The 24,280-nt window shown below is 42.4% G+C and overlaps 3 protein-coding genes and 1 long non-coding RNA gene across 4 annotated transcripts; 3 read left to right on the top strand and 1 right to left on the bottom strand.

The window, feature by feature from the left end:
- LOC110436315 lies at positions 4,216–6,674 on the top strand. The gene is made up of 4 exons (XR_002454159.1): positions 4,216–4,612; positions 4,985–5,270; positions 5,459–5,510; positions 6,529–6,674. It is a non-coding gene; the product is annotated as an uncharacterized LOC110436315 (long non-coding RNA).
- On the top strand, positions 7,462–8,542 carry LOC8057198 (alpha-amylase/trypsin inhibitor). The gene has a single exon (XM_002466667.2). The coding sequence runs from the start codon at positions 7,528–7,530 to the stop codon at positions 8,221–8,223; it is 696 nt and encodes a 231-aa protein (XP_002466712.1). The 5' UTR covers positions 7,462–7,527; the 3' UTR covers positions 8,224–8,542.
- Positions 14,421–15,315, top strand: LOC8056757 (protein P21). Its single transcript, XM_002466664.2, has one exon. The coding sequence runs from the start codon at positions 14,526–14,528 to the stop codon at positions 15,198–15,200; it is 675 nt and encodes a 224-aa protein (XP_002466709.1). The 5' UTR covers positions 14,421–14,525; the 3' UTR covers positions 15,201–15,315.
- LOC8056756 (trafficking protein particle complex subunit 1) lies at positions 18,510–24,045 on the bottom strand. Its single transcript, XM_002464075.2, has 5 exons — positions 23,500–24,045; positions 20,659–20,773; positions 19,712–19,830; positions 19,089–19,150; positions 18,510–18,800 (listed from the first exon to the last, which is right to left on the bottom strand). Exons 1-4 carry the CDS (start codon positions 23,748–23,750, stop codon positions 19,099–19,101), a joined length of 537 nt encoding a protein of 178 aa, XP_002464120.1. The 5' UTR covers positions 23,751–24,045; the 3' UTR covers positions 18,510–18,800; positions 19,089–19,098.

Genomic DNA, 24,280 nt, shown 5'->3' with positions numbered 1-24,280 from the left:
GTTCAACTATCTTTATCATTCCTTTTTCAAAATGATATAACTGACCATGATTTATGTAATAAACTATTTCTTCTCTGGTATATTTGGAAAGCTCGTAATGATACCAAGTTCCAAAGAAAAACTTGGACTGCAAATCAGATTAAGCTAGCAGCAGCTGCCCACATCAATGCTCATTTGGATGCTCTCCAAAACCCGGTTTCTCTAGATATCAGCCTCCACACTAACAACACTTCTGCAGGAATTGAGCAAAGGAGCTTTCAAACTTCAGATCCTTTTCTGGTCTCTTTCCCTTCCTCCTTTCTAGGAACCAGGTGCTACACAGATGCGGCCACATTGCCAGACAATCATACTTCTGGCACTACACAAGCAGGCCTCGAAGTTTTTATTATTAACACAGATGAAAATCCTCCAACAAGTATTTTTGTTAAAGCTCTCCTGCAGGAATCATCCTCTGTTTTGATGGCAGAATCGGCAGCATTGACCTTAGCAACCAATCTGTTAAACCAGATCCAGTGCACGAGATACACCATTTTTTTTTTCTGATAATCAACAACTGGGGCATTTTCTCAATAAATCCAATCTCTCCAACCCGCCGGACTGGAGAATCAAGCCTTACTCTCAAAGCGCAGCAAATTTGCTGGCAATTTACAGTACACAGGTGCGCAGGATTAAAAGAACCCAAAACCAAATGGCGGATTCTTTGGCAAGGCAGGCTTTTCAAGCAATTACATCCAATCAGATTCAATATGACTTCAGCTGTTCCAATCCTAGTCATGCAAATGATTGTCTCCTTCTTAGGGCAATCAACTCTGTAACCATCACTTATGTAAATGTTCTATCAGCCTTGTACTGTTAATAAAGTTGATTACTTGTCAAAAAAAAAAGTTGGGTTTACTACTTTACTGTTGTCACTCATGGCCCGGTGATTAAAGTTCTGTACTTAATATTGCGTTATTGCTGACCGGTCAAAGCTTCTGGCTAAACTATTTTGACTTGGTCAGATGAGCTTGCGGACTGTTTCTCTGTGTTCTTCGCTTGGATAACTTCATAGTAAGGATACTTCTCTTTCGCCCTCTAGCTACTTAATGCAAAAGGAGTGAACTAAGTATACTTTTCAGTCAACAATTCGTAAGGCTATTATTTATCCCCAAAATCTTCTCATTATTAGGCTCGTCAATGTGCATTGCATCATGCACATTAAGGTTTTGTTTACTTCCACCCAAAAATCCTAAATTTTTCAAAATTCCACATCACATCGAATCTTTAGACGCATGCATAAAGTATACGTTCTTAAGTCATCGCATAATTCTTGTCAGAAAATGTGATGTTTCCCCCTTTCTTTTGGAAATTATATGATCTTTTTGCGAACTGATTATAGATCAGCTGGTTGAATTCTTTATGGTGGAACTTACCCACCCAGATTCAAGTTCCTCGACTTGCCACAGATATTTAAATATTTATTTATTTATTTTATGATTTAATGACACTATGCTAACATCCTTTTTGACAGAGAGGTGTTTTGATGACTTTGTGAATCTCGTCAACTGTCGGCTAGATCAATCCTTCCAAGATGCTTATAGAGTTAGGGTTTGCGCATATGTGTTCGTATGGGGTGAGTGTGTACGATGTAAGTGTCTGCATTGTACTGTGAACGTAATTCTTAAAAAAAAGTATAAGACTTTTTTTTCCTTATCACTCGAAGCTCCAAAGGCAAAAGATTACTGATTTTGCCATGCCAGTTACGTTGCCAGCGATGCACTCATGCACGCCACAATCATCGGAAGGACCAAGTATTTGGCGCGTCCATCATCCGTGCGTGCACCCATTTCAGCCACAAGTATGTTGACCAATTTGACGTCTACTGCACGCTGTTGTTTGGCAGAAATTTCCGAGCACATGCAACTGCGAATGTTCAAGCAATTCTGGATAAACTTTAGAGTCATCAGATGCTATAACTTCAGCGTAGAAGTCTTGTATGCACTCGTGTTGATTCGTCAACATGTGTGGAAATTCAACGTACCCGCGGCAAAACAGTCCATTAATTTCAACATTGTCCCGTATTTTCTATCTTGGCGTATTTTGACTTCATTTTTGGAAGAAGCGGCATATTACCATATCAAGTACTAGAGGGTAAAGTACATTTTTCAAAACTTACGGCATAATTCGATTTTCAACCTTAAACTATGTGACCGGGTAAAACACAACATTAACTTCGAAATCATACAAATTTGGTCTGCTGGCTAGCTTCAACTTCGAAAATGGTTTTATTTTCTAATAATAATAAGAATCTGGCTTGATATCTAGAAATTCATAATTAATTTATTTTAAATCATAAAAAATGAAACTAGCTCTAGTTTTGTTCTTAAAATGTCATCTATCCCTTGGTGCTATATTTCAAGTTATTAAGATCACATTTGTTTTATAAATAAATAATGAGTGCAAGTACAAGCAATCAAGCAATTGGAATAGAAATAAACCAATTCGAAATACCTATTAAAAAATAAGTAGATAACTTAAAAAAACAGTAGTAGTTCATATTTTCCTGGTTTAAAGTAAATTAATTTTGATTTTTTAGAAAGTAGATCAAATTAATGCCTAAACTACTTTTAAAACTAGCATGAGAACCAATTTTATTCAGTTTAATAACCGGAGGGTATTTGTTACCTTAAGGTTGAAAATTAGACGGCCGTGCAAATTTGAGTGTGAAAAATATACTTTACCCTATATTGTTTAGGTTTTATTCTAAATCAAATTTCTCTAACTTTAACTAAATTATATATACAATAACAACGACACGTCAAATTAGTTTCTTTGAATCCATCATAACATATGTCTTGATAGTGCATTTATTAGGGATTATGGATGTTAGCATAGTAAATTCTCTATAAACTTAGTTAATTGCAGAGAAGATTAACTTACAACATTTCGGAACGTACGAATGGGTACTGCAGAAATCGGATTTCGTCTATTCTCTATCTCTACCCCTAAAAAGCCAATACAGGGACGTCAACAACACCTCAACGTGCCTCCTCCCGCGTGCCCCTCCCGCTCCAGCGAACTGCGCCGATAGGTGGGCCCCACGCGCTCACATCTCACACGCAAGACACCCCCCGACCCCCAACCCTGACATGCGCCCCGCGTTGACGCCGTCGTAGGTGGGCTGGCCGAAGGAGGCCAGCTTCGAGGGGTCGGAGAGGGAAGGCATGGTGCGGACCTTAGACGGCCGGGACGCGTCGGTGTCGAGGTCCATGGAGTCCGCGGCCGCCGCATCGGCCTCCTCGCGGCGCTTGCGCTTGCCGCGCTCGCTGCCGAGACCCTCATCCAGGTAGCGGAAGTCGAGGTGGAAGGCCATGGGGAACCGGTCGGGTGCTTGGTGGTGGCGCGATTTGGGAGGAGAGGGAGGACGAGCGAGGAGGCGGCGGCGGCGGTGGGTTTATCTCTATGGCGGAGGCAGCGCGACATCCGGTGTACAGGAGGATGATGCGGCGCGGCATCCCGGTGGCAGAGTCAGGCAGGAAGGATTTGCTGGTCACCATGCCAAACCCTAGGCCGATGTGAGCACCTCCCTCCTTCCTCCACTCCCTGTCCATGTCCCTCTCCCTCACTATTCCTTCTCTGAGATCTGCGCTGTCCTCCATGAAGCAGCAAGAGGAGGAGGAGCTGCTCCAGGAGCTGCTCCGGTGGGTGGAGAAGCTAGAGAAGGCCGAGACATGGCTGCTCGGTGAGAAGGAGGCCACGGAGAACGCGTCATGGGTAGCTGCGCGAGGAGGACGAGCATTGGAGGCTTCCGTTTTTTTGGATTACTTAATGCTCTTCGATGACCTCATGCTGAGAAGTTGATGTCTGCTGCCTATTTGCTATTTCAGTAAAGAAAGGAAACGCTTATCAGGAGTATTTTAATCAATTGCTTTCATCAATTCAAATGGTAAAAGAGTAGTACAAATTTGCTTAATAAAAATTCTGACAATTATTTTATATACTTGCTGAAAACTCACACACATGAATATTGGATTTCCTTTCATTTTGTGGTGATGATGGTGTTTTAGTTCTATCAAAGATGCCAATGTCTTGAAGCAAAGATATTGAGGTGTATCTAATTTTTGTACAGATTTTTGCCTTGGATAAAGATAAAGACATGTATAAAAGTTTAGGTGACGAGTAAAGGTGAACAATTTTTCAGTGCCAATAACAGGTGATTAAGAGGTCTGTGGAACCTGCAAATTATTTTGGGAGGGCTCCAACAAATTTCAGTTTTATCTGTTAACTAATTATATTAGGGTTTCAGACACATGGATTGCTATTCTGATTGTATTGTTGTTTATCGTATCCTGCTGCAGAAATAGTTGTGCATTTGCTCTTTGCTGTGAAGACATTGCACAATGAAATGCTATTCTCAATCCTGTCGTTTTGCCTTCTGTGCGTGTGGAGGGGGAGGGGCCTACTACTGCAATGGATGCGGCGATACAAGGTTAGCACATTCTCTAGGTTGAACTCAGAGTCTATTTTCTATGCTTGGAAACCAGGAAGGGAACATACAATGAAGGACATATTGCCAACTTTAAAAGGGGGATGTGAACTCAGAATCGCAGGCTATACCACCAATCTCATGAAGGTATTTTTTTCTTTTCATTCCTCCAGTACCTTATATGCTGGCAATGATATTTAACTGTAGTTTCTTTAAGTAAATCTGTCTTGAATATCTAAAATTCTTGCCAAGACAAGATAATCAAGCCAAAACATAACTCCATGGAAAAAATGACTAGCAAGCACCCCTACATGAACTTTTTTTATTGCCATAAGCTGGCAGCATGGACAAATACAGGAACCAAATGAGCATGGCCATCAACAATCTTTTTACTGTAATTAGTATTAGTTAGTTCTTAGGGCAGTATGTCATATTATTAGATTATATGGTCCTTTTTATCTTTGTGAAAGTGCTCCATTTAATCGGTCTCTGGTTCTTAATCTTAGTCCTTTTCTGCAGGTAACGTAGATCAGAGAGTACAACAGAAAAGGATGGCTATTAGATGTGTCATGGAATCTATATCCATTGCAATGCACTCTATATTATTTTCTTCAGTGTCTGCTGTTTTACATATGTTGGGTGACCTGGTATTTTCTTCAGGAAGTATGAATATATTAGAACTGCTCTTATTGTTTCTCAAGACGAGACACGTGCCACCGCTGTTCAACACCATAATCCAAGGGTGTTTGGTTGGAAGTGCCCAGCTATTTTCAGTCATGCTGGCAACAGAGGGATGACTGAGGAGGTGCGTAGAGAATGCTGGTGGTGTTGCATGATCATTTAGTATAGATTGGTGTCCAGTCCAGTCTTAATTTGTAGATATTAGGATGGTACTAAGAATCCAGTCCAGTCTTCTATATTGAGCATCATACTCACATTGGGAATGTGTTAAAACCTACTTTGTAGCTCATGTTAAAACCTACATCTGTTCAGGGAGAGCAGGAGTGGGAGCAACGTCGCCGGCGGCGGCATGGCTAGATCCGAGGTAAGCCTCTCGGCCTCTTGGTTATTGAGCACTATTGTCATGCTATGTGGATTTCCTAGCATCAATAGCCTCTTCTTCTGAATGTCACTGCTCCTGTCGCCACGACAGAAAGAAAAAAGAACTTTTGTTTTTCTCTCCCTCATTAATTTGGTGAGGAGAGCTTACTGATTGATTCGTGCAGACTTGACTAGGCCTATTCTTGTCTCCCATCACTATGTAAAAAGCCTTGCATTTTTGGGTCTTGCTGAAACTAGCCATTGCAACCAGACTTAACTGAAAAAGGATGCAGCAGCACCTTGCATGGAATTTTATTTTATATTGTGATGCTATCTAAAACTTTCAACAATATTAATGTTAGCTGAAGTTTCGATCCATGTTCCGCAATTTCTAGAGAACAATCCAGCCTTGACTGAAAAAAAAGATGCAGCAACACTTTGCATATAAATTTGTCTCAACCCAACAACTTGCTTTCTGACCAAACTGAACCTCTGTAATTTCAATCCCTATAATTTTACCAGGTTTGTTTGAGATTTATGCTAGCTAAAGTTTCAATCCCTGTAATTTCAATTAAGAAAATTCATATGGCAGCAAGATCTTATTTTGTGTGAAACTGTGTGTTGAAAAGCCGACTTCACCACCTGTTGCTCACCTCTATCGCGCGCTACTGTCACCCAACCCAATGTTGTTTAGATAGCTCTTGAGATATCCACTATCTCAAAGAAAGGGATGATAAAATGTCTTCAGATGCCCCATACTGAACCTACTGTATATCAACGTTATTTGTTTATTTTTGCCCTGCCTGTTCTTCAAATATCCCTTGCCATATCCCTTTTCTTTTATATATAATATGTACATGATATCCATATTTAGTGTTATGGATACTAGATTACTAGGTTATGTATGGTACTACCATTTAATAAGACACATTTTTAGATTATTCTATGCCTAACTAACGTTTGCCTTGATCAGTAGTGATGCATCCAGTTCTAGGTTTGAGCTTTATCATATGAACCTACAGGACTGGAGGCTCACGTGAACTGCAGATTGGACGCTTTTACATTCGCAGCAGATGTTGCTCCCTAGGCATTTCCAGCTCTCTGCTATCATTTATGTATTTCGTGCTATCAAAACAGTTCAAAAATTAATACATTTCTCTGTTGTCTATTGATTGTTTGGGTATGGGCTTTTTGTTTCCCAAGTCATTTCACATGATTGTGAACTTCAGTTTTGTGCCACAGTTAGTTCTTTAAGGTGTGGTATGCAACCTCAAGTCTTTTTTTAGCTTTCCCATGTCAAGCCTTGCCATTTCTATCATTCACCTGACAATATATATAGGTGTTTGTAATGAATATTTTTTCAATAAAAAAGCCTTGTCTTTACTACTCTAATAGTTTGAGTCATGAATGTATCATTAGATATTTTGACCAACATGATAAATAAATACAGCGCATGAGACATGTATGATCCTACAAGTCGATATAATTTTAGATGCGCATAAGTAGTAGCTCTACTCGTGTGAAAAAAGTTTGAATATGAGATTGTCCATCCCGTTGCAACGCACGGGCAATCACCTAGTAACTACAGAAATGCAAGATCTTTACACAAGCAGTTGTGCGAATGAATGATGCATAAATTGTCGAAAGACCAAGCAGTAATTGACGTTTTAACGATCGACAAAATCCACATCAAGTTTGGCAGTGTAAATTGGATGGTCCAGTGCATTGCACACGTAGAGTACTCCTAATTAGCAGTTGCAGCCGACCGTATATATGCCAGCAAGACAAAGCTACGACGATTCGGCCGGGCTATATCCACCAATCAAGCTGCCTTGCCGAACTCGAGGAAGCTTAGAAACTCGGCGAGAAAATTCAAAAATTCCAGCACGCAAATGTTGAATTCTTCCATACCACATCCACCACACCACCACAGCTATATATACTCATCCGTTCCCTCCACTATATATGCATCACTGCAGCTTACTCGATCGATCGAGCTGAACGTAGACAGAGAAACAATAATGGCTTCCGTCCTCCACCTCCTCCCGCTCGTCGTCGTCGTCGTCTTCCTCGCGGCGGCCGCTGCCGACGCGGCCACCTTCACCGTGACCAACAAGTGCCAGTACACCGTGTGGGCGGCGGCGGTGCCGGGCGGCGGGCAGCAGCTGGACAACGGGCAGACGTGGAGCATCAACGTGCCGGCGGGCACGACGGGCGGCCGCGTGTGGGCGCGCACGGGGTGCTCCTTCGACGGCAGCGGCAACGGGCAGTGCCAGACTGGGGACTGCGGCGGCGTGCTGCGGTGCACGCAGTACGGGCAGCCGCCCAACACGCTGGCCGAGTTCGGGCTGAACCAGTACCAAGGGCTCGACTTCATCGACATCTCCCTGGTGGACGGCTTCAACGTGCCCATGGACTTTTTGCCCGCCGGCGACGGCTCCGGGTGCCCCAAGGGCGGGCCGCGGTGCGACGCCGACGTCACGTCGCAGTGCCCCGCCGCGCTGAAGGCCACCGGCGGCTGCAACAACCCGTGCACCGTGTTCAAGACCGACGAGTACTGCTGCACCGGCTCGGCGGCCAACACCTGCGGGCCGACGGATTACTCCAAGTTCTTCAAGGGGCTCTGCCCGGACGCCTACAGCTACCCCAAGGACGACGCCACCAGCACATACACTTGCCCCGGCGGCACCAACTACAACGTCGTCTTCTGCCCATGATTCCAATTTCCATGAGCTCCATCGAGCTGAACGTACGTATGTAGTTGACCCACGAGACGTGAAAAATAAATAAAACTAGCACAAATATATGAATAAGTTATGAATAACTTGTGCAAGAACAATTGATACACCATGCTCCACGTAGCATGACATGGTATCTAGTACACACGTGAGTACGTACGTCGGACATTTCTATGTATCCTTTAATTCCATTGTTCTAGTTTCAAGGTTGGCATGCAATTGAATATTGTGCAATGATATATCAGATACAAATTAAAGGCATTTATAAAGAATAGTTACACTGATAGTTTTGTTATAATTTATATCAAGTTTATGAGAAAGGAGTCTTGAGAAGTCATGTTTTTGTAGCGGACTCTTTAGTGGAAAAAAAAAGACTTCGACTTCTCTGAATTTCTTCATAAGAGTTGTTTTCAGGTGTACCGTTTGGCACGACAAATGACCCCTAGTATGTTATGTTATCATATAAATTGGTGGTGCCTTTTATTTTATCGAACTATACTAAAAAATATAAATATAAATATAAATATAAATATAAATATAAATATAAATATAAATATAAATATAAATATAAATATAAATATAAATATTAATATTAATATAAATATAAATATAAATATAAATATAAATATAAATATAAATATAAATATAAATATAAATATAAATATAAATATAAATATAAATATAAATATAAATATAAATATAAATATAAATATAAATATAAATATAAATATAAATATAAATATAAATATAAATATAAATATAAATATAAATATAAATATAAATATAAATATAAATATAAATATAAATATAAATATAAATATAAATATAAATATAAATATAAATATAAATATAAATATAAATATAAATATAAATATAAATATAAATATAAATATAAATATAAATATAAATATAAATATAAATATAAATATAAATATAAATATAAATATAAATATAAATATAAATATAAATATAAATATAAATATAAATAGAAATATAAATATAAATATAAATATAAATACAAATATAAATACAAATATAAATATAAATATATTGCTCGATGCACCAACCTCGTCACCTGGACAACCCTTCGAATGGATCAATGGAAGAACAGCGGGAATTAAAGAGAAGGCAAGGGAATCAGAGATGACTATTAGAAGCTTCCCTTGCTTCATAAATTAGATGACCGCACAAATTTTGGTACCTTAAGGTAACAAAACTACTAGTTTAACTATATTTTTATAAATGCCTTTTAAAACGGCTTCAACTCCATAAAAGGTGCCAGAGCCGGTGGACAGGTGAAGCTTTACCAGACTAACCCTAAATTTTGGTACTACCACCAGTCACAAAACTTGTTGGGTCAGATCTTAAAAATAAAAAAAATGTCAATATTTTTTTATTTTAGCAAAATGTTGTTTATATGTCTGGATTCATGTTAAACAATACTTGGAACAGATCAAGAGAAACCAGCTAACTGATAATTTCAATTTATATTAGATAGGAGAAACTAGCTAACGACTAATTAATTTTTAGTTGGGACAAAAGAAGAGACTAATAAGCCTGTCTATTTTGTGGATTTTTTTTTGTCTATTACAAAAGAGCACGTGTTAAGGCTCCATAAATTTTAGTTGGGACAAAAGAAGAGACTAATAAGCATTTCGATACCGGCATATCTATCACACCGACTTTGACCAGACAAGTCAAGGCTGTGGAAAAATCTCTGTGCATATCCTCTGCTCTGGCTGGATCAGATTATTACAATACTATATCTCCAAGAGATTAGCTAAATTATTTTTTAAAGACAAATTTTGCTGGAGGACATCTTTGCCTTTTCTAAAGGTAAATTTTGGCTATTGTGATTCCATTTTCTAATCTAGAAGAAGGAAAAACAATGGAAGAGGGCACTTATAGTAGCTAGTACGGTTATTGGGAGTTTGCTACATGAACCTGTGTTCGGCTCTCATGTATTCACGATATGTGGCAACGTGATACAATATCCGTTCCGATCAACAAAAGATGTGGCCTCCTTAATTTGAGTCTTTGACCTCCTCTCTTCGGTTTGAAATATATAATCGACTTTCCTAATTTGTGGTTTTTGTATGATTCAAGTAAAGATCTCTTGGTTTGAGAAGATCTGAAACGTGGCCTTTTTTACATTAGATGATCCAAGCAGTGTACACAACTTCATTCACACATATTCAGGCTATTCTGAATTTGAACAAGAATAGATCATTATCGATATGACTAATCAGACTGGTCATTTGCAGTTTGAAGTAGCATCTCCAACAACTTGGTATTTCAACATGCTATCCTACCAAATTTGCTAAAAGCATAAAAATTCTCCTCCAACAACTCCTTATCTCAACTTGCTAAATTTCCCAAGTTGCTATCCAGAGGTCTCTACTGCCAAGATTTGTCAAGTTGCTATCCCGAGCGCAACTTGTTGGAGACATATATTCTTTTACCAAGTGAGCGGGTCCCATCTGTCATCTTCTATTTTTACCAAGTGAGAATAGCAACTTATTGGAGACACATTCTTTTTTCTTTTGCTAAACAAGTTAGCAACTTGCTATAACTCAAGATTTGACAAGTGAATTTTACCAAGTTGTTGGAGATGCTCTTATAGTTTCAACTGTTCTAGACGATAAAGTGGAAGTCAACTAGTTAAAGCTAGTATATATATTCTGATTCTGAACTGAATAGCAGTATACAGCTTGCATTGTGATTTCTTTTCCTTTTGGGTGTCATTAAATTTGTAGGTTCACAGCTCACTTTGTACATCACTGCCACAAGACTAACGTGGGCACCGTTAAGGTTAAGCATCAAGATGCCTTTTACATAATCCAACTCGTGGAAGTTTTCAAGGTAAAATGCCTCCATGTAAATTCTAACTTCCACGCCCAACGCCCCTACGTACTAGCTATCTGCCATTATAAGTACCGATCCCAAGTCCGTCCATTTCACTACTCCACCGCACTACCTTCACAGAGCTGTTCCACGCACTCAGATCGAGCAAAATGGCATCCGTCCTGCGCCTCGTCGCCGTCCTGCTCCTCGCCGCGGCGCGGTCGTCGCGGACGCCGTGATCCACCGTGGCCACAAACAAGTGCCGGTACACCGTGTGGTCCGCGGCGGTGCCAGGCGGCGGCACGGTGCTCGACACCGGGGAGTACGTCATGGTCCATCCACGTGCCGGCGGGGACGCGGAACGGCCGCGTCAGGTGGGCCGCACGGCTTGCGGCTTCATCGCCAAGGGCATGCTGCTGGGGCAGAGCAAGACGGGCGACTGCATGCGGCGGCACGCTGGCGTGCAGCAAGGTCGGGTTCCCGCCCGCCACGCTGCTGCCCGAGTACTCCCTCGGCACCGGCGGCGGCGGCGGCGCCGACTACTTCGACGTCTCCCCCGTCCACGGCTTCAACGCGCCCATGTCGTTCCTCCCCATCGGCGGCGGCGCGGCAGGTGCGCCAGGGGAGGGCCGTCGTGCCCCGTGCAGGAGATCACCTTCGACTGCCCGTTCGAGCAGCGCGCCAAGGCTAAGCTTAAGTCCGGGTGCAACAATAAAATGTGTCATGCACTGCAATAAAACCCAATATATTTAGAATTAGATCTTGCCGTCGTTGGAGTAAGTCGTTTTACCTGGGTGCCCTCCTTCAATCTTCTACTCTTCCCTCGCCACTGGCGCAGCCTCGTAGAGGCGAAACGGGGCGTTCGCCTCCCCTTGCCTCTGACAAAAATGAGTGAACAAGTCTACTAATCCCTCAAGAACAAGTGAACTTGTACAGCTTACCTACCTTCAGCTATGACTTACCGGAGAAAAGTAGAAAAGGCTAGCGATGGGAAGCCGTACATGTCTGCCACTGCTACTGTCATAGCTACAGTAACACCACCCTCCGCCACTGTCTCTCGCACCACTAGACCACGTCAAGTGTTGTTGAACAGTCTACGAATATCAACTAGTGAAAGCGGTGATTGTCGAAACAAAGAAATATACTCTAACAGAGTTGGTTACATCATGTGTAGGGAAAGTGGTACTTTTCAAGGAATGGCAGAGTGAGCTATACTGATTGTTAGTCATATACTAAGTATAATGCACACAAAGAATAAAGAAATAACATCATTCCAGAAATAGAAAAAGAAAATATTAAATCTCTCGTACATCATTCAAGAAATAACAAAGTTTGGCTAAGGTCAATGTTCCGATTAACAAAAATGTAAGCTTGGACAAAAAAAACCATAGACTTCATTTCTTGGTTACACTACTAATAGTGTGTGGGTTATACATTCTTAATAATAAACTCTACAGTACTTAACACGCATGTTGGTATAATCATCGATTTCCTGAGATGCTACCACATCTACTAGTCAAGAATTAGTTTTATCTCATGAATCATTTGTTCCGACAGAACATGATAAGTAAACATTTGTGTATAATCCTAAGGAGGATCACAATGTAGGTTCTTGAAAGAGCAAAAGACAAACTAAGGAGAGTATGGCCTCACAAGCAACTATCTCCCAACATGAAGGCATTCACATGGAGGCTGATAAGAAGAGCTATTGCCACAGGAGTTCGAGCTGGGAGTCTTTCCACAAAAATTAGTAAAAACTGTGAAAATTGCAACATGTTAGAAAATGACTCTCACTTGTTCTTCCATTGCAGTTTTGCAAGGGCGGTTTGGTTCTCTTCCAAAACCCCGTTGCGCACCTCTTTACTTCCTTTTCAGCAGGATGGTATTCAGAAGAGCCTAGCTGCTATCATCAACAAAAAAAACTGCTGATGAGGAGCTACAGCGAATCATCCTAACTCTATGGTACATCTTGAGAGCTAGGAATGATGTCCGATTCAAAAGAAGGAAATGGTCTATTTTGCAGATTCACCATGCTATTGAGGCAGATATCGGTGGTGCTGCTATCTGTGCTCGATTTGACGCCAAAACTGAAAGTTCAAGGAGGGGCCAAGGTGTCCGACGAACACTCAATTTGCAGCAAAACATTTCACCAAATTCAGGAACCATTTCAGATGGAAGGAGCTCACTGAACACTGCTCCACAACACTTCACGTTGGGGTTGCCCAGCGACCAAGCTCTTTGCAGGTACCCCATGTTGCTACCCGGAGCCAGGTGCTACACGGATGCATCCATAGCTCCTGATATGACACAACCAAGCTCAAGGAAAGCACGTCTTGGGATTTTCATCCTAGATCTAAGAAGTAATCTAAAGCTCTACATCAAGGTGCAAATCTACAACATCACCTCGGTCGTCATGGCTCAAGCTGCGGCTATGGCTTTTGCAGCCAAAGCTTCTTCTATGCTTCAGATTGAGGAAGTTCCTTTCCTCACTGACAGCCAACTCCTGATGAACTACTTCAATGGTCCTGACCTCAACCATCCACCACATTGGGATGCAAAGCCTTTCACTCAAAGATTCATAAACTCAGTGGCCAACAAAAGGATCCAAGTGCTCAAGGTTCAAAGGAATATGAATGTTACAGCTCATACACTAGCTAATCAAGCTTTCAAATTCTCTGGAATGCTTTGTAATGTGGCAAGTGTTAAATGTTCAAATGTCTCTCATGCAAGTAGCTGCCCCCTCCTAATGGCACTACAATCTGTATCCTGGGAACCTTTCTCTATCATTGCAGGTAGTTGCTGCTAATAAAAGTGTGTATTTTGTCAAAAAAAAAAAAGACTGCAAAGTGTTTTTGTGATGATTACAAAAGACTATTCATCTTCTGAAGCCGACTATTGGAAGGAGAGGACCAAATGTAAAATGGATTATATTATGTCTAGTAGAACTTGGGAGATTGTTGATCTTCTTCAATAAACCTGAGGCCCCTCTTTATTTTGTGGAGGCTAGAAATTACTAGCCCATGAAATTCTTTTCTTTTAACACAATGCAAAACAATTCTAATGTGTACCTCTAAAGAACGTTTATGTATCCATGATGATAGTACTAATAGGTAATCATAATTATGTCGCAGAAAGAAAACGATTATAAATGAAAAACACAATTGCAGATTCGGAGACAGGGTGGCATATTAGAACTTTCAAAGACTGTTGCGACAAGACTGATGTGGTCAGCAACTGCGTTATGTATCAGCATCAAGATGCCTCACGCCGTCAACCAACTCGTGGAACAATACAGTAGAAGAAAATTCGCGCATGCAAATGCTGACTTGTTTGGCGTCCTACTCCTACAAATACCCATGCATACAAGACAAGCCCACGTCCAGTCCAGCAATCCACCGCACCAGTAACTGCAAGCTCTAGTCTAGCAACCAAAAACAATGGCACCCGGCCTGCGCGTGCTCGCTCTCCTCCTCGTGGCCGCCGCGGTGGCGGTGGCCGCGGACGCCGTGAGCATCGTGGTCACCAACAAGTGCGCGTACACCGTGTGGCCCGCGGCGCTGCCCGGCGGCGGCACGGTGCTCAACACCGGGGACTCGTGGTTCATCGACGTGCCGGCGGGGACGCGGAACGGCCGCGTCTGGGGCCGCACGGGGTGCGGCTTCATCATCAACGGCACGCTGGGGCAGTGCCAGACGGGCGACTGCGGCGGCACGCTGGTGTGCGGCAAGGTCGGGTCCGAGCCCATCACGCTGGCCGAGTACTCGCTCGCCGGAACCGGCGGCGACCAGTTCGACATCTCCCTCGTCCACGGCTTCAACGCGCCCATGTCGTTCCTCCCCAGCGGCGGCGGCGGCGGCGCCAGCAGGTGCGCCAGGGGAGCAGGGCCGTCGTGCCCGGTGCAGGAGATCACGTTCGACTGCCCCTCCGAGCAGCGGCGGGTGGCCGGGTGCGGCAACCCGTGCGACGGCCAGAGCAGCAGCTGCGGCCCCAACAACGGGACGGAGTACTTCAAGAAGGCGTGCCCGCAGACGGTCACGTACCCCAGGGACACCAGCAACACCATCTTTACGTGCCCGGCCGGGACGAGCTACGAGATCACCTTCTGCCCGTGAAAAATGACGAGCTTGCGATCTGAAAGTTTCATGTTTGCGTGTAGTACGTACAAACATAAGTTATATATATCTAGATGATAAATAAAAAGGTGGCCAGATGTGTGCTGTGTTTACATATAGTGTGATGTATAGTTGTATACTTATTAAACATATGTACTACTGTACGTATTGTGTAGCCGGTAAACACGTGAGTAATGAATGAAGTTCTCTTGTGTGGAATTAATAAGCTAGATCGATATGCTTCTGTCGTTGTGAGGATTGGAAGATGCTGTTTTTGGGGTGCTGACACTGCTTGCACGTAACTGTGTTCAACGGCACCCACACGAAGACTGAAGAAGAATGGATGCGGATTGTCGGCAGGACGACATACAAATCCGACGAGTTTAAATTCGATCGGCTTGTTTGGATGTAGTCGGATTCATACCCATCCACATGTATTGAGATGGATTGAAGTGAAACTTGAATTAAATTCCACTCCAATCCACACAGTGGCGTAGCCACAGGGTATGCCGGGTATGCACCGGCATACCCGAAACAGGACAGCAGTAGTGTATTAGTGTATATATATACTACTTTATTGTATATATGCTGTATTTGTTAAAAGAAAAAAAGAAAAAACATTCGTGGACACCATCTTGTTTAGTTATTTAGCAATGTGTTTTTTAAAATTTGTACAGTTACGAAGAGAAACTTGGATATTGCATCTAATTGTTTCTCTGATCTAGTTGAACCTTCTAATCGTTCAGCAGGTTGAACTAGTAGTTGAAGTGTGGTTGATCTGGTTGATGAAGATAATATATGTCTCATGAGCCGTACTATTTCGGCGAATGAACAATACTTTTCTCTCACAATTAATCGACGAATAGTACTTTTGGTCATGGCTTTTCAGTAAAGCGAACATAATAAGGCATTTATGTCGATTCAAAATGTCAAATAAAACAGTCTGAAAATAGCAACGTAGGTATATTTAAACTATCGATATGGTTTTTGAACTATTTATATTGTATTTAGTGAATGGTTTCAACTTAATCCTTGAATTTAAGCCTTATTATGTTACTTAGTGCATGTATATACTAAATCGTGTTGCAATTGTTGCCGAATTGCTAAAATAGATGTAGCGAATTGTATTGAAATTTTTTTGAGCGGCATACCCAAAACTAAAATCCTAGATTCGCCACCGAATCCACACCAACACACATGGATTGAAGTGAATCCGACAACATCCAAACAAAGCCTTAGAGCAAGTATTATGGTGGGCTGTAAGCTGGCTAAATGCTGATGTGGAAGAGAGAAGGGATGAGAGAGAGGAGAAGCAGGCTGTAAGCTTACAGCCAGCTTAGACACAAGAACCAAAAAACTTTGTGAGAGAGATAAGTGGGCCATGTATTAATAGTGAATAGGTAACTATTGTATGGTGGGCTGGGAGAAGACTGTAAGAAATCTTACAGCCAGCAAGTGGACTGTATTATTAAACTTGCTCTTAGTGATCTTGTGAACGACACGTACAAGTAACGACCTGGGACGTGGAAACTAGGTACGGAGTACACCTCTTCTGGCATTTGTTCACGTGTTGACTAAGCAGACCTCTCCGATTTCAGCAGACCGGTCCACATGAAATGTGGAGAATTTATGGCGAACGCGTACTTGTATGCGGATAAGTTTAGCACGCACGTATAACAACGAAAGGAATGAAGCTGGTGCCATGCGAGGAACAGGGAGAGGATAAAACGATTGGTGATCAATCAACTGAAAGAAGCCTGTGTTCCTTGATACAAATGACTCCTCACACACTCTGAGAAAATCCTCGAACCTCGCTCGCACATATTATTACCATGTGAGTGGACCAGTGCCATAAATCTATACTTTAGATAACACACACAGGATAGATCAAATAATTTTCTTTTCTCCAATACTGTAAGGCCTTGTTTAGTTCCGAAAATTTTTTGGTTTTGGGACTGTAGCACTGACATGTTCGCTGGTCTGAAAAGTTAAGGCTGAAATTACTGTTGGCTAATTTATTATGAGAGAAAAACACGGTTGGCTGGCAAAAAAATACGGCTAAAAAGAAAAGAGAACAAGCTTTCGAATTTATATGTAAACTGTGTAATTAGCTTTTATTTTCATCTATATTTAGTGCTCTATATATATGTCGCAAGATTTAATGTGACAAAAAATCTTGAAAAGTTTTTGGTTTTTAGAGCGAACTAAAACAAGGAATTCGCCTCGTGGAGGATCGAATTGAACAAGGCCGCAAAGGGTGTCTCCCGGAGTGCTTAGTATGATTGCGTTACGATCGTGGGTAGCGTGTGAGCGTGTCGCCGGCGAAGCGGTGCGGCTCACACGTCGGCACGTCGCACGTCAGGCGACAGGGCTATCTAGCTCGTGTCGTCCAGCGCACGAAGAAAAGGCGGCACACGCACCGACGGACTCGCGACGCAGGTGATAGGTTGCAAGCTTGGATCGTCTAGATCGATCAAGTAACAAACCACAACTCTATTTACTTTAAGTTTAACCATTTATCATCACAACAAATTAGTAAATAATACTTTCAATCATGACTTATCAGTCAAGCGAACAGAACGATAGAAGAAGAAATTAGAGCAAGCATACCCTTGGCTCTATGGTCGGAGAAGTCAATGATTTATAATACATGATATGTATTATTAGATAAATCATGAAATATTTTTTATAATAAATTTATTTATATAAATGTTGTTAATATTTTTTATGAAACTTTTTAAATTTTTTTAGGAAGAGTTCAATTTACCTCCCTTAACTATCATGGTCATTCGATTTTTCTCCATCTCTTAACTTTTAAAAAACCGTTCACTTTTACACCCGAGAGATTTTGATAGTGATCAAACTAAAAGAAAATTTTGATCTGCACAAGACTCTAGGCGAGATTATGCCTCTCCTATTTGCTGTGGAAGCATCCCAGGAAGTCAAATTTTTAAGGAAACGTACTTTCACAGAACGTTTCCTTTTGTGACGCCAACTACGAAGCTGAATGCTTCAAGCTTGTTTTAGACCATGACGTCGAAGAATGTACTCGCAAATTTGAACCTTATGACCTCTAAGTGGAGATTGTTTGGACGGCTGCGGGCCCAAGTTATACATCGACCTATCCGACACGATTGGTTACGACTTGAGCCTAGTAGGCCACTACACGTTAAAGCCGTAATGTCTCAAGCAGAAAATATGCTATTTCTTTTGTTAAGCTTCAGTCTAGTCATCTCACAAGGTGGCCGATTCAAACAGCCATGTAGTATAAGTATCTGATAATTAACTGACGAGGAACCCCTTGAACAGTGACGCAATAAATCATGGATTAATTATGTATATGGAGATTTATCACACTAGAAGCGACAATGCAGTTTCCCTGTCGAGTGCATCCGTCATGATCAAACAAACAACCGTTGTCACAGTAGAGCTGTCAAATTGAAGTCGGTACACAAGAAGACAGCTGCACCTTTGTATGAGAATAAAACAAATTTTACACCAGAAAAGTCTACCACCCCTGACCCTGAGACGGTGCTTCCACGAAATGGTGACATGATGAAATGGTCCCTTTTTTTCCCTAATGCCTCACCAACTCATAGTCTGCAAAGTAACATTTCAGCAGTGATAAGTATGTGAAAGAAATATGTAGATAGGCAGCAACGCCTGCGACCTGCCTTCTCGGTTATGCCAGTTCTAGACAAACAGTATGACCACATTGTGTGAAACCGGAACACAATACGAAGCTGAATATATAATCACATAAAAAGATTGGCAAACATTGATGCAAAATACATATGCAGCTCTATACAGCACATCAGTGATAGATTGTTAAGCATTCAAAGAACTACTATTTGAGGCACTGTAAGAAACACCAAGGATAGAAATTACCTCAACGACATCAAATTAATGTTCTCACGTATTGATCAAGATGTTTATTGAAAAGTTCACACCTGCAAATGAGAGATGCTCATGAAATTAGTGAATGAAACGAGATAAAGAAGAAACAATGTGACCAGTAGGCATGAAACAAGAAACGACTGGTTGTTTATGGTAATTGAGGTATGATCTCAACTCTCAAAAGTAATGACTATCCAGGGTTCATATCCACTACAAGACTGTTATCCTCAACTATAAAGAACACTAAGTTATGGACAACAAGAATCATGATGTTTAAGCTTAGATTCACATAGTTCTGTATGTTTGGGAGACTGAGGACTACTAGATGTGAAAAGATCTAACAGCTGCTGCTAGCTACATCTATCATGGTATCTTACTTGCTGCATCAATATGCCTCCCAAATAAATTATGCACTTATATCTGTCTAACGTCTGCTCATTACTTAGGTCAAAATGCTCAAATATGAATTCTTGATCAAATCATCCTTTTCTACAAATAGTCCCAAAAAAAAGGATCTCATCCTTCTAAAAGTTGTAATGTTAGCAGCGCAAAAACAACAATATTCTAGCTAAACATGCAGTAAAGATATTTTTCCATTAACCGGCAAAACTTACTTGATTGGTGTTCCAGGAGCATACAAAGGATTCTTTACAACATATTCCACATATAGATTGTAGATATGCTTTAGCGAGTCTCGCTGATCACCAGTCCTTGGATGTGTAATTAGTATAAGCTACAACAAGAGGGTAGAGCAAGTCAGAGTATAGTACTGGAGAAAGGAATATTGAGATCTATCTGCTCGATCACTACCATGCTAAAAGAAATGACCAAATTACAAAGAACATTCAATTGGTACAGCGCTGCAGAAAAACAAAGACTGCACATGTCTTTCTCTTTCATACTAAAAGTGAAAATGCCACATCATGCATTTAGTATATCAAAGGAAGGGAAATGGATTTAGCTTTTCAAAGGAGAGAAAGTGTAATCTAGTGTAAGAATATGTCACGTCAGCAGCTTTCCTGATAGAAGGATACTGACAGGACTAGGTAGACCCATGGTATCCAGTACGATACTAAATATGCCAATATTCTTACACTAGATTCAGTATACTGAATATGCCAATTAAATGAAAATAGTCAGCACGCACGTAGGTAGACCCATGGTATCCAGTGTCCTAAAACCTGTGATGCACAGATACTTAAGAGTGCTCATGTAATATGGCTATCAATACTGATACTTGTCAGACAAGCATCAGATATTTCAGCATTTTTAATAAAAAAACAATCCTGATACTTGTCAATACTTCTTCAATTCTTTCATGGGACCACCAAACCCTAAGCTCAAACCACCCTCTCCATGCTGCCCCCATCATTCCTCACAGTACAAAGGTACAACCCATTGGTCATACCAGGCAAATTATTAAATCAATGGCGAAGCAATCTGGTAGTTCGATAGCATTTAAAGCAATATTTATTTCTGCTTAAAAGAAACTTTGATCTTAACATGGTCCAAATATCCAAATTAGTTAAGGCAGCAGAGCAAGAACATAGGCAATACTAACCTTTATACCAGATGGGCTCTCCATGAAGTTCAGTTTGTATGTGTTTGTCTTGAAGCTATAAAACGAACAACCTTGGCCTGGCAGTAGTGGCACGCCAAGATTTCCCTTCTCAGCCCTGCATTTGATATGTGAAAAAGGTCAAGAGGAAAATAAAAGAATTAGGCATCTTAAAAGACTCAAAACATTTGCCACTTGGTACACAGTATAGGTTCTCCAGTTATTTGTAAGTATTAAATGATTGTATTTTACAATAACCCTGTTATCGATCGGGCAATGAACAGATTGGAAAAAAATATATAATACAAAACTAATGCAACTGGTGTGAAAATACAAAAAACATCAAGCTGTTTATGAATCCAAGTGAAACATCAGTGGCTCACCACTGAGCAATTCATCAACTTCCATCAATTTTTTTTACCTTTTGTCATATCATGTTAACACTCCAGCAATTACTATGTTGAATCATCAAACCCCAGCCCTTTAAATTGTTACAAGCTCATGTAAACTAACCAGAAAGTCTATATATACACAGATAGCTGGCAAGAAAGCACCAGCCTGTCCCTTTAGCAATGTTCATAAGAGATGGAGATACTTGTTGTATTACAAGGATATAAGCCTCTGTTACCCTTTCCAGCTCTCTTCTTCCATCTTCTCCACTACATTCTTCTACTACAAAAGAGCATGAAATCTTCTCCAAACTCATCATGCGGTGAACATTTGGGCAGCAGATCAATCCACGCCACCTGCTAACCGTCACATCTGGCAAGGACACGATGCAGACCATTCAATCTGGGTCATAGCGGGTCTATCGACCATTAATCCGCAAACCCATGCGCTCACGAATAATCGTAAACCTGCACAATTCCTCCGCCTCTGCTCCTGCTGGCATGCCCATCTCTCTCCTCCAGCTACCCTCGAACGTCCCCTGCTCTTCCCCTCTGCTGGGGTGCTGAAGAGACGGAATCACTGTCGGTCCCAACCTCCCAGGCCTCCAGCGCTAGTCCTCCATCTCCTGCCACTAAATCGCCACCTCCATCGCGCCCGCCCTACTCTCCTGCATGGCAGAGGTATGGGGCAAGGAGGTCGCCTCCTCCTAGTCCTAGGCAAGGAAGCCACAGCGAGCTGCTGAGCTGGATGTGTAAGGACAAAGCAACACCTGGGTGGTGTTATGAACGCGGTGGATATTTGGGAGATAGATAACTAGGCCTTATGCTTTGCCAAGAGCTTGGGATAACTAGGCCTTATGCTTTGCCAAGAGCTTGGGATAACTAGGCCTTATGCTTTGCCAAGAGCTTAAGAGAATGAGGGAGACTAGAATTGTTTCTTCATAATTCATTGCTTTTCCATTGTGTCCCATGGGCTGAATATAAAAGGTACATAGGACTAACACCTCTTGTGCCTAGACAATATGGTACTATTCCTATAGACAAATAACTAAGAGAGACACTAATTAACACTAATGGGCTTAAGGCCCAACTAGGACACTTGCGCCCTACGGCGCCCCTCTTTATGCCCATGACAGGTGGAGACTCGGCGGCCACATTGAACCCATCGTCACACTGCCACACACACACCCCCCCCCCTGCCTTTTCTCCCTGGCTCAGCATCACCCTCACCGCCGCTCCTTTCCTGTTCTTCTCCCCTACCTACGCAGAGTGGAGCCGGAGGAAGCAACGGCGCAGCGTGAGGAGGAGCAGAGCATGCATGGGTGGCACAGCACTGGCGGAGCCACCGCCCGGCCACCCCGGGCAGCCGGCCGGGCTCGTCGCCAGGTTCATTTCGAAAATTTCTTTATATTAAAGTAGATTTTTGTAATTTTCTAGCTAAATATTTTTATACAATAAATTTTGCCCGGGCTCCTAAAAGCTTCTGGCTCCGCTAATGTGGCACAGGCACATGGTGCAAGGAGGATGCGCTGATGGTGGGCTGGAGCTGCAAATGCTCAACGGACACCCCCATCATGTTCGATGAAATGGTCGTTTGGAACGTCATGACCTGCCAGCCGCTCAGTCTCTTCCTCTAGCACCTCCACCGTCAAAATATCATGTCTGGCAAGGGTGTTCGGTTTTTGCTGCCAACAGCACTGGACGTCGACCGATCAGTGTGCTTCAACAAGGATTTGTTCGGAGGACAGACTGCCTTCCTTTGCGAGAGGGATTCATTTTTGTATGTAGTTTCTGCTTCACAAGCAACATCTATCAGTTTAGGATGCTAAAAAAATATTTTCTGATTCACAACAAACCTCATGCTATCAGTTTAGACTGCTGAAAAATCTTTTCATATGCTCATTTATTTCTGGGCACTAGTTTCAATTTCGAGGTACATCAATTCTCGAAAATACATCACGAGGTCCTTGGAGGATGAATCCAAGAGTTGCTGGCATTAGGTAAGAAATGCAGATAGTTTACTTACTACTTTACCCATTTGTATCATCAATTAATTTATGTCTGCCTTATGGGCTTCAACGGTGGATGTTATGCTGTTCAATGTCTGTGAAGAGATATAGAATATTTTTATTTTCTGACCATCATATTCCATAAAACCATTGTGAGTTTTCGCTTTTTTTTTCAAATTGAACTATCAGATCACACAAAAGTTAGAGCTGCCACTCAAATATTCAGCCATCTGGTTAACATTCATATGTGATTTGGCAGGAGTATCGTGCTCTGCAGAAACGGTACTAGGCCATCGTACATTCTAAATGTGTGGGCTGATCAAAACTGGCCCAATCTAGGTTTGGCGGTCGCATCTGCCTTTCTAGTCTAGTTTCTAACAGAAGATCATACATTGGCCAGATGCAGGATCACAAGGAGTGCTAGAAGATCGAGAAGCAGGACGTACGTGGTTGGGTCGATCTTGGCGGTGAAGGAGCGAAGGGAGAAGAGGAGTCCGAACATGAGCTTGTGGTCCTGGGTGGGGTCGAGCGTGCGGAGCGGGCGGTGCCACTCGCGGTAGAGCAGGCAGACGCCGTTGCGGTTGAAGACGTAGAGGACCTGCGCGCTGGCGCCCGTGCCCGTGCCGGGGGGCGCCGCCGGGGCTGGGGTCGCCTCCGGCGCGACCGACGTCAGCGACGAGCCGCCGAAGAACTGCATCAGCCGCCGTTTGCCCGGATCTGTCGCGGAGATGCGAGGCGGATCTCCGGCCGGAAAGGGAGGTTGAAGTCTTGGGATGCGTTTTCAGGCGAGGCTGGGGTCTTCTTCCTCGCTTCTCGTCCTCCAGGCGCCGATGTGCAGGCGCGGCGAGGGCGGCGGTGTGCAGACGGGTGGCGCGCTGGGGAGGGGGCAGCTAGGCGACGGCGGCTCGGGAAGGGGCAGCACGGGAGGGGGCGCCGGTGAGGTGCTCTCGGAAGTCAGAAAGGGGAGGAGAGGGGAACGGAAGATTAATAAGAGGATGACATGTGGGGCCGACTAAAGGGTGGTGGGCCTATATGACTATCATCTCAGCATCCCTTTAATTCACCCAACCAAATAGTAGAAATTTAGGATGAACATGTCCTCCCGATCAAAACATTTCTAAAAGTAAGACTGTCTTCACTTCTAAAATCAGAGATGGGATGGTCTATCTCACCTCGTTCTCAAACCAAATGCACCTTAAAGAGGACGAAAATACGAGAAGAAAAGCA

The sequence above is a fragment of the Sorghum bicolor genome, chromosome 1 (assembly GCF_000003195.3).
Source record: "Sorghum bicolor cultivar BTx623 chromosome 1, Sorghum_bicolor_NCBIv3, whole genome shotgun sequence".
Taxonomy (NCBI): domain Eukaryota; kingdom Viridiplantae; phylum Streptophyta; class Magnoliopsida; order Poales; family Poaceae; genus Sorghum; species Sorghum bicolor.
The sequence above is the reverse complement of the archived record's forward strand: the minus strand, read 5'-3'. Positions and strand labels throughout refer to the sequence as shown.

Excerpts from the sequence above, each read along its gene's own strand:
- LOC8057198 (XM_002466667.2), top strand. The coding sequence starts at position 7,528 with ATGGCTTCCGTCCTCCACCTCCTCCCGCTCGTCGTCGTCGTCGTCTTC.
- LOC8056757 (XM_002466664.2), top strand. The coding sequence starts at position 14,526 with ATGGCACCCGGCCTGCGCGTGCTCGCTCTCCTCCTCGTGGCCGCCGCG.
- LOC8056756 (XM_002464075.2), bottom strand. The coding sequence starts at position 23,750 with ATGCAGTTCTTCGGCGGCTCGTCGCTGACGTCGGTCGCGCCGGAGGCG. Across the intron at positions 20,774-23,499 it reads GCCAAGATCGACCCAACCAC|GGCTGAGAAGGGAAATCTTG; the intron begins GTACGTCCTGCT and ends TATCAAATGCAG. Across the intron at positions 19,831-20,658 it reads AGAGCCCATCTGGTATAAAG|CTTATACTAATTACACATCC; the intron begins GTTAGTATTGCC and ends CTCTTGTTGTAG.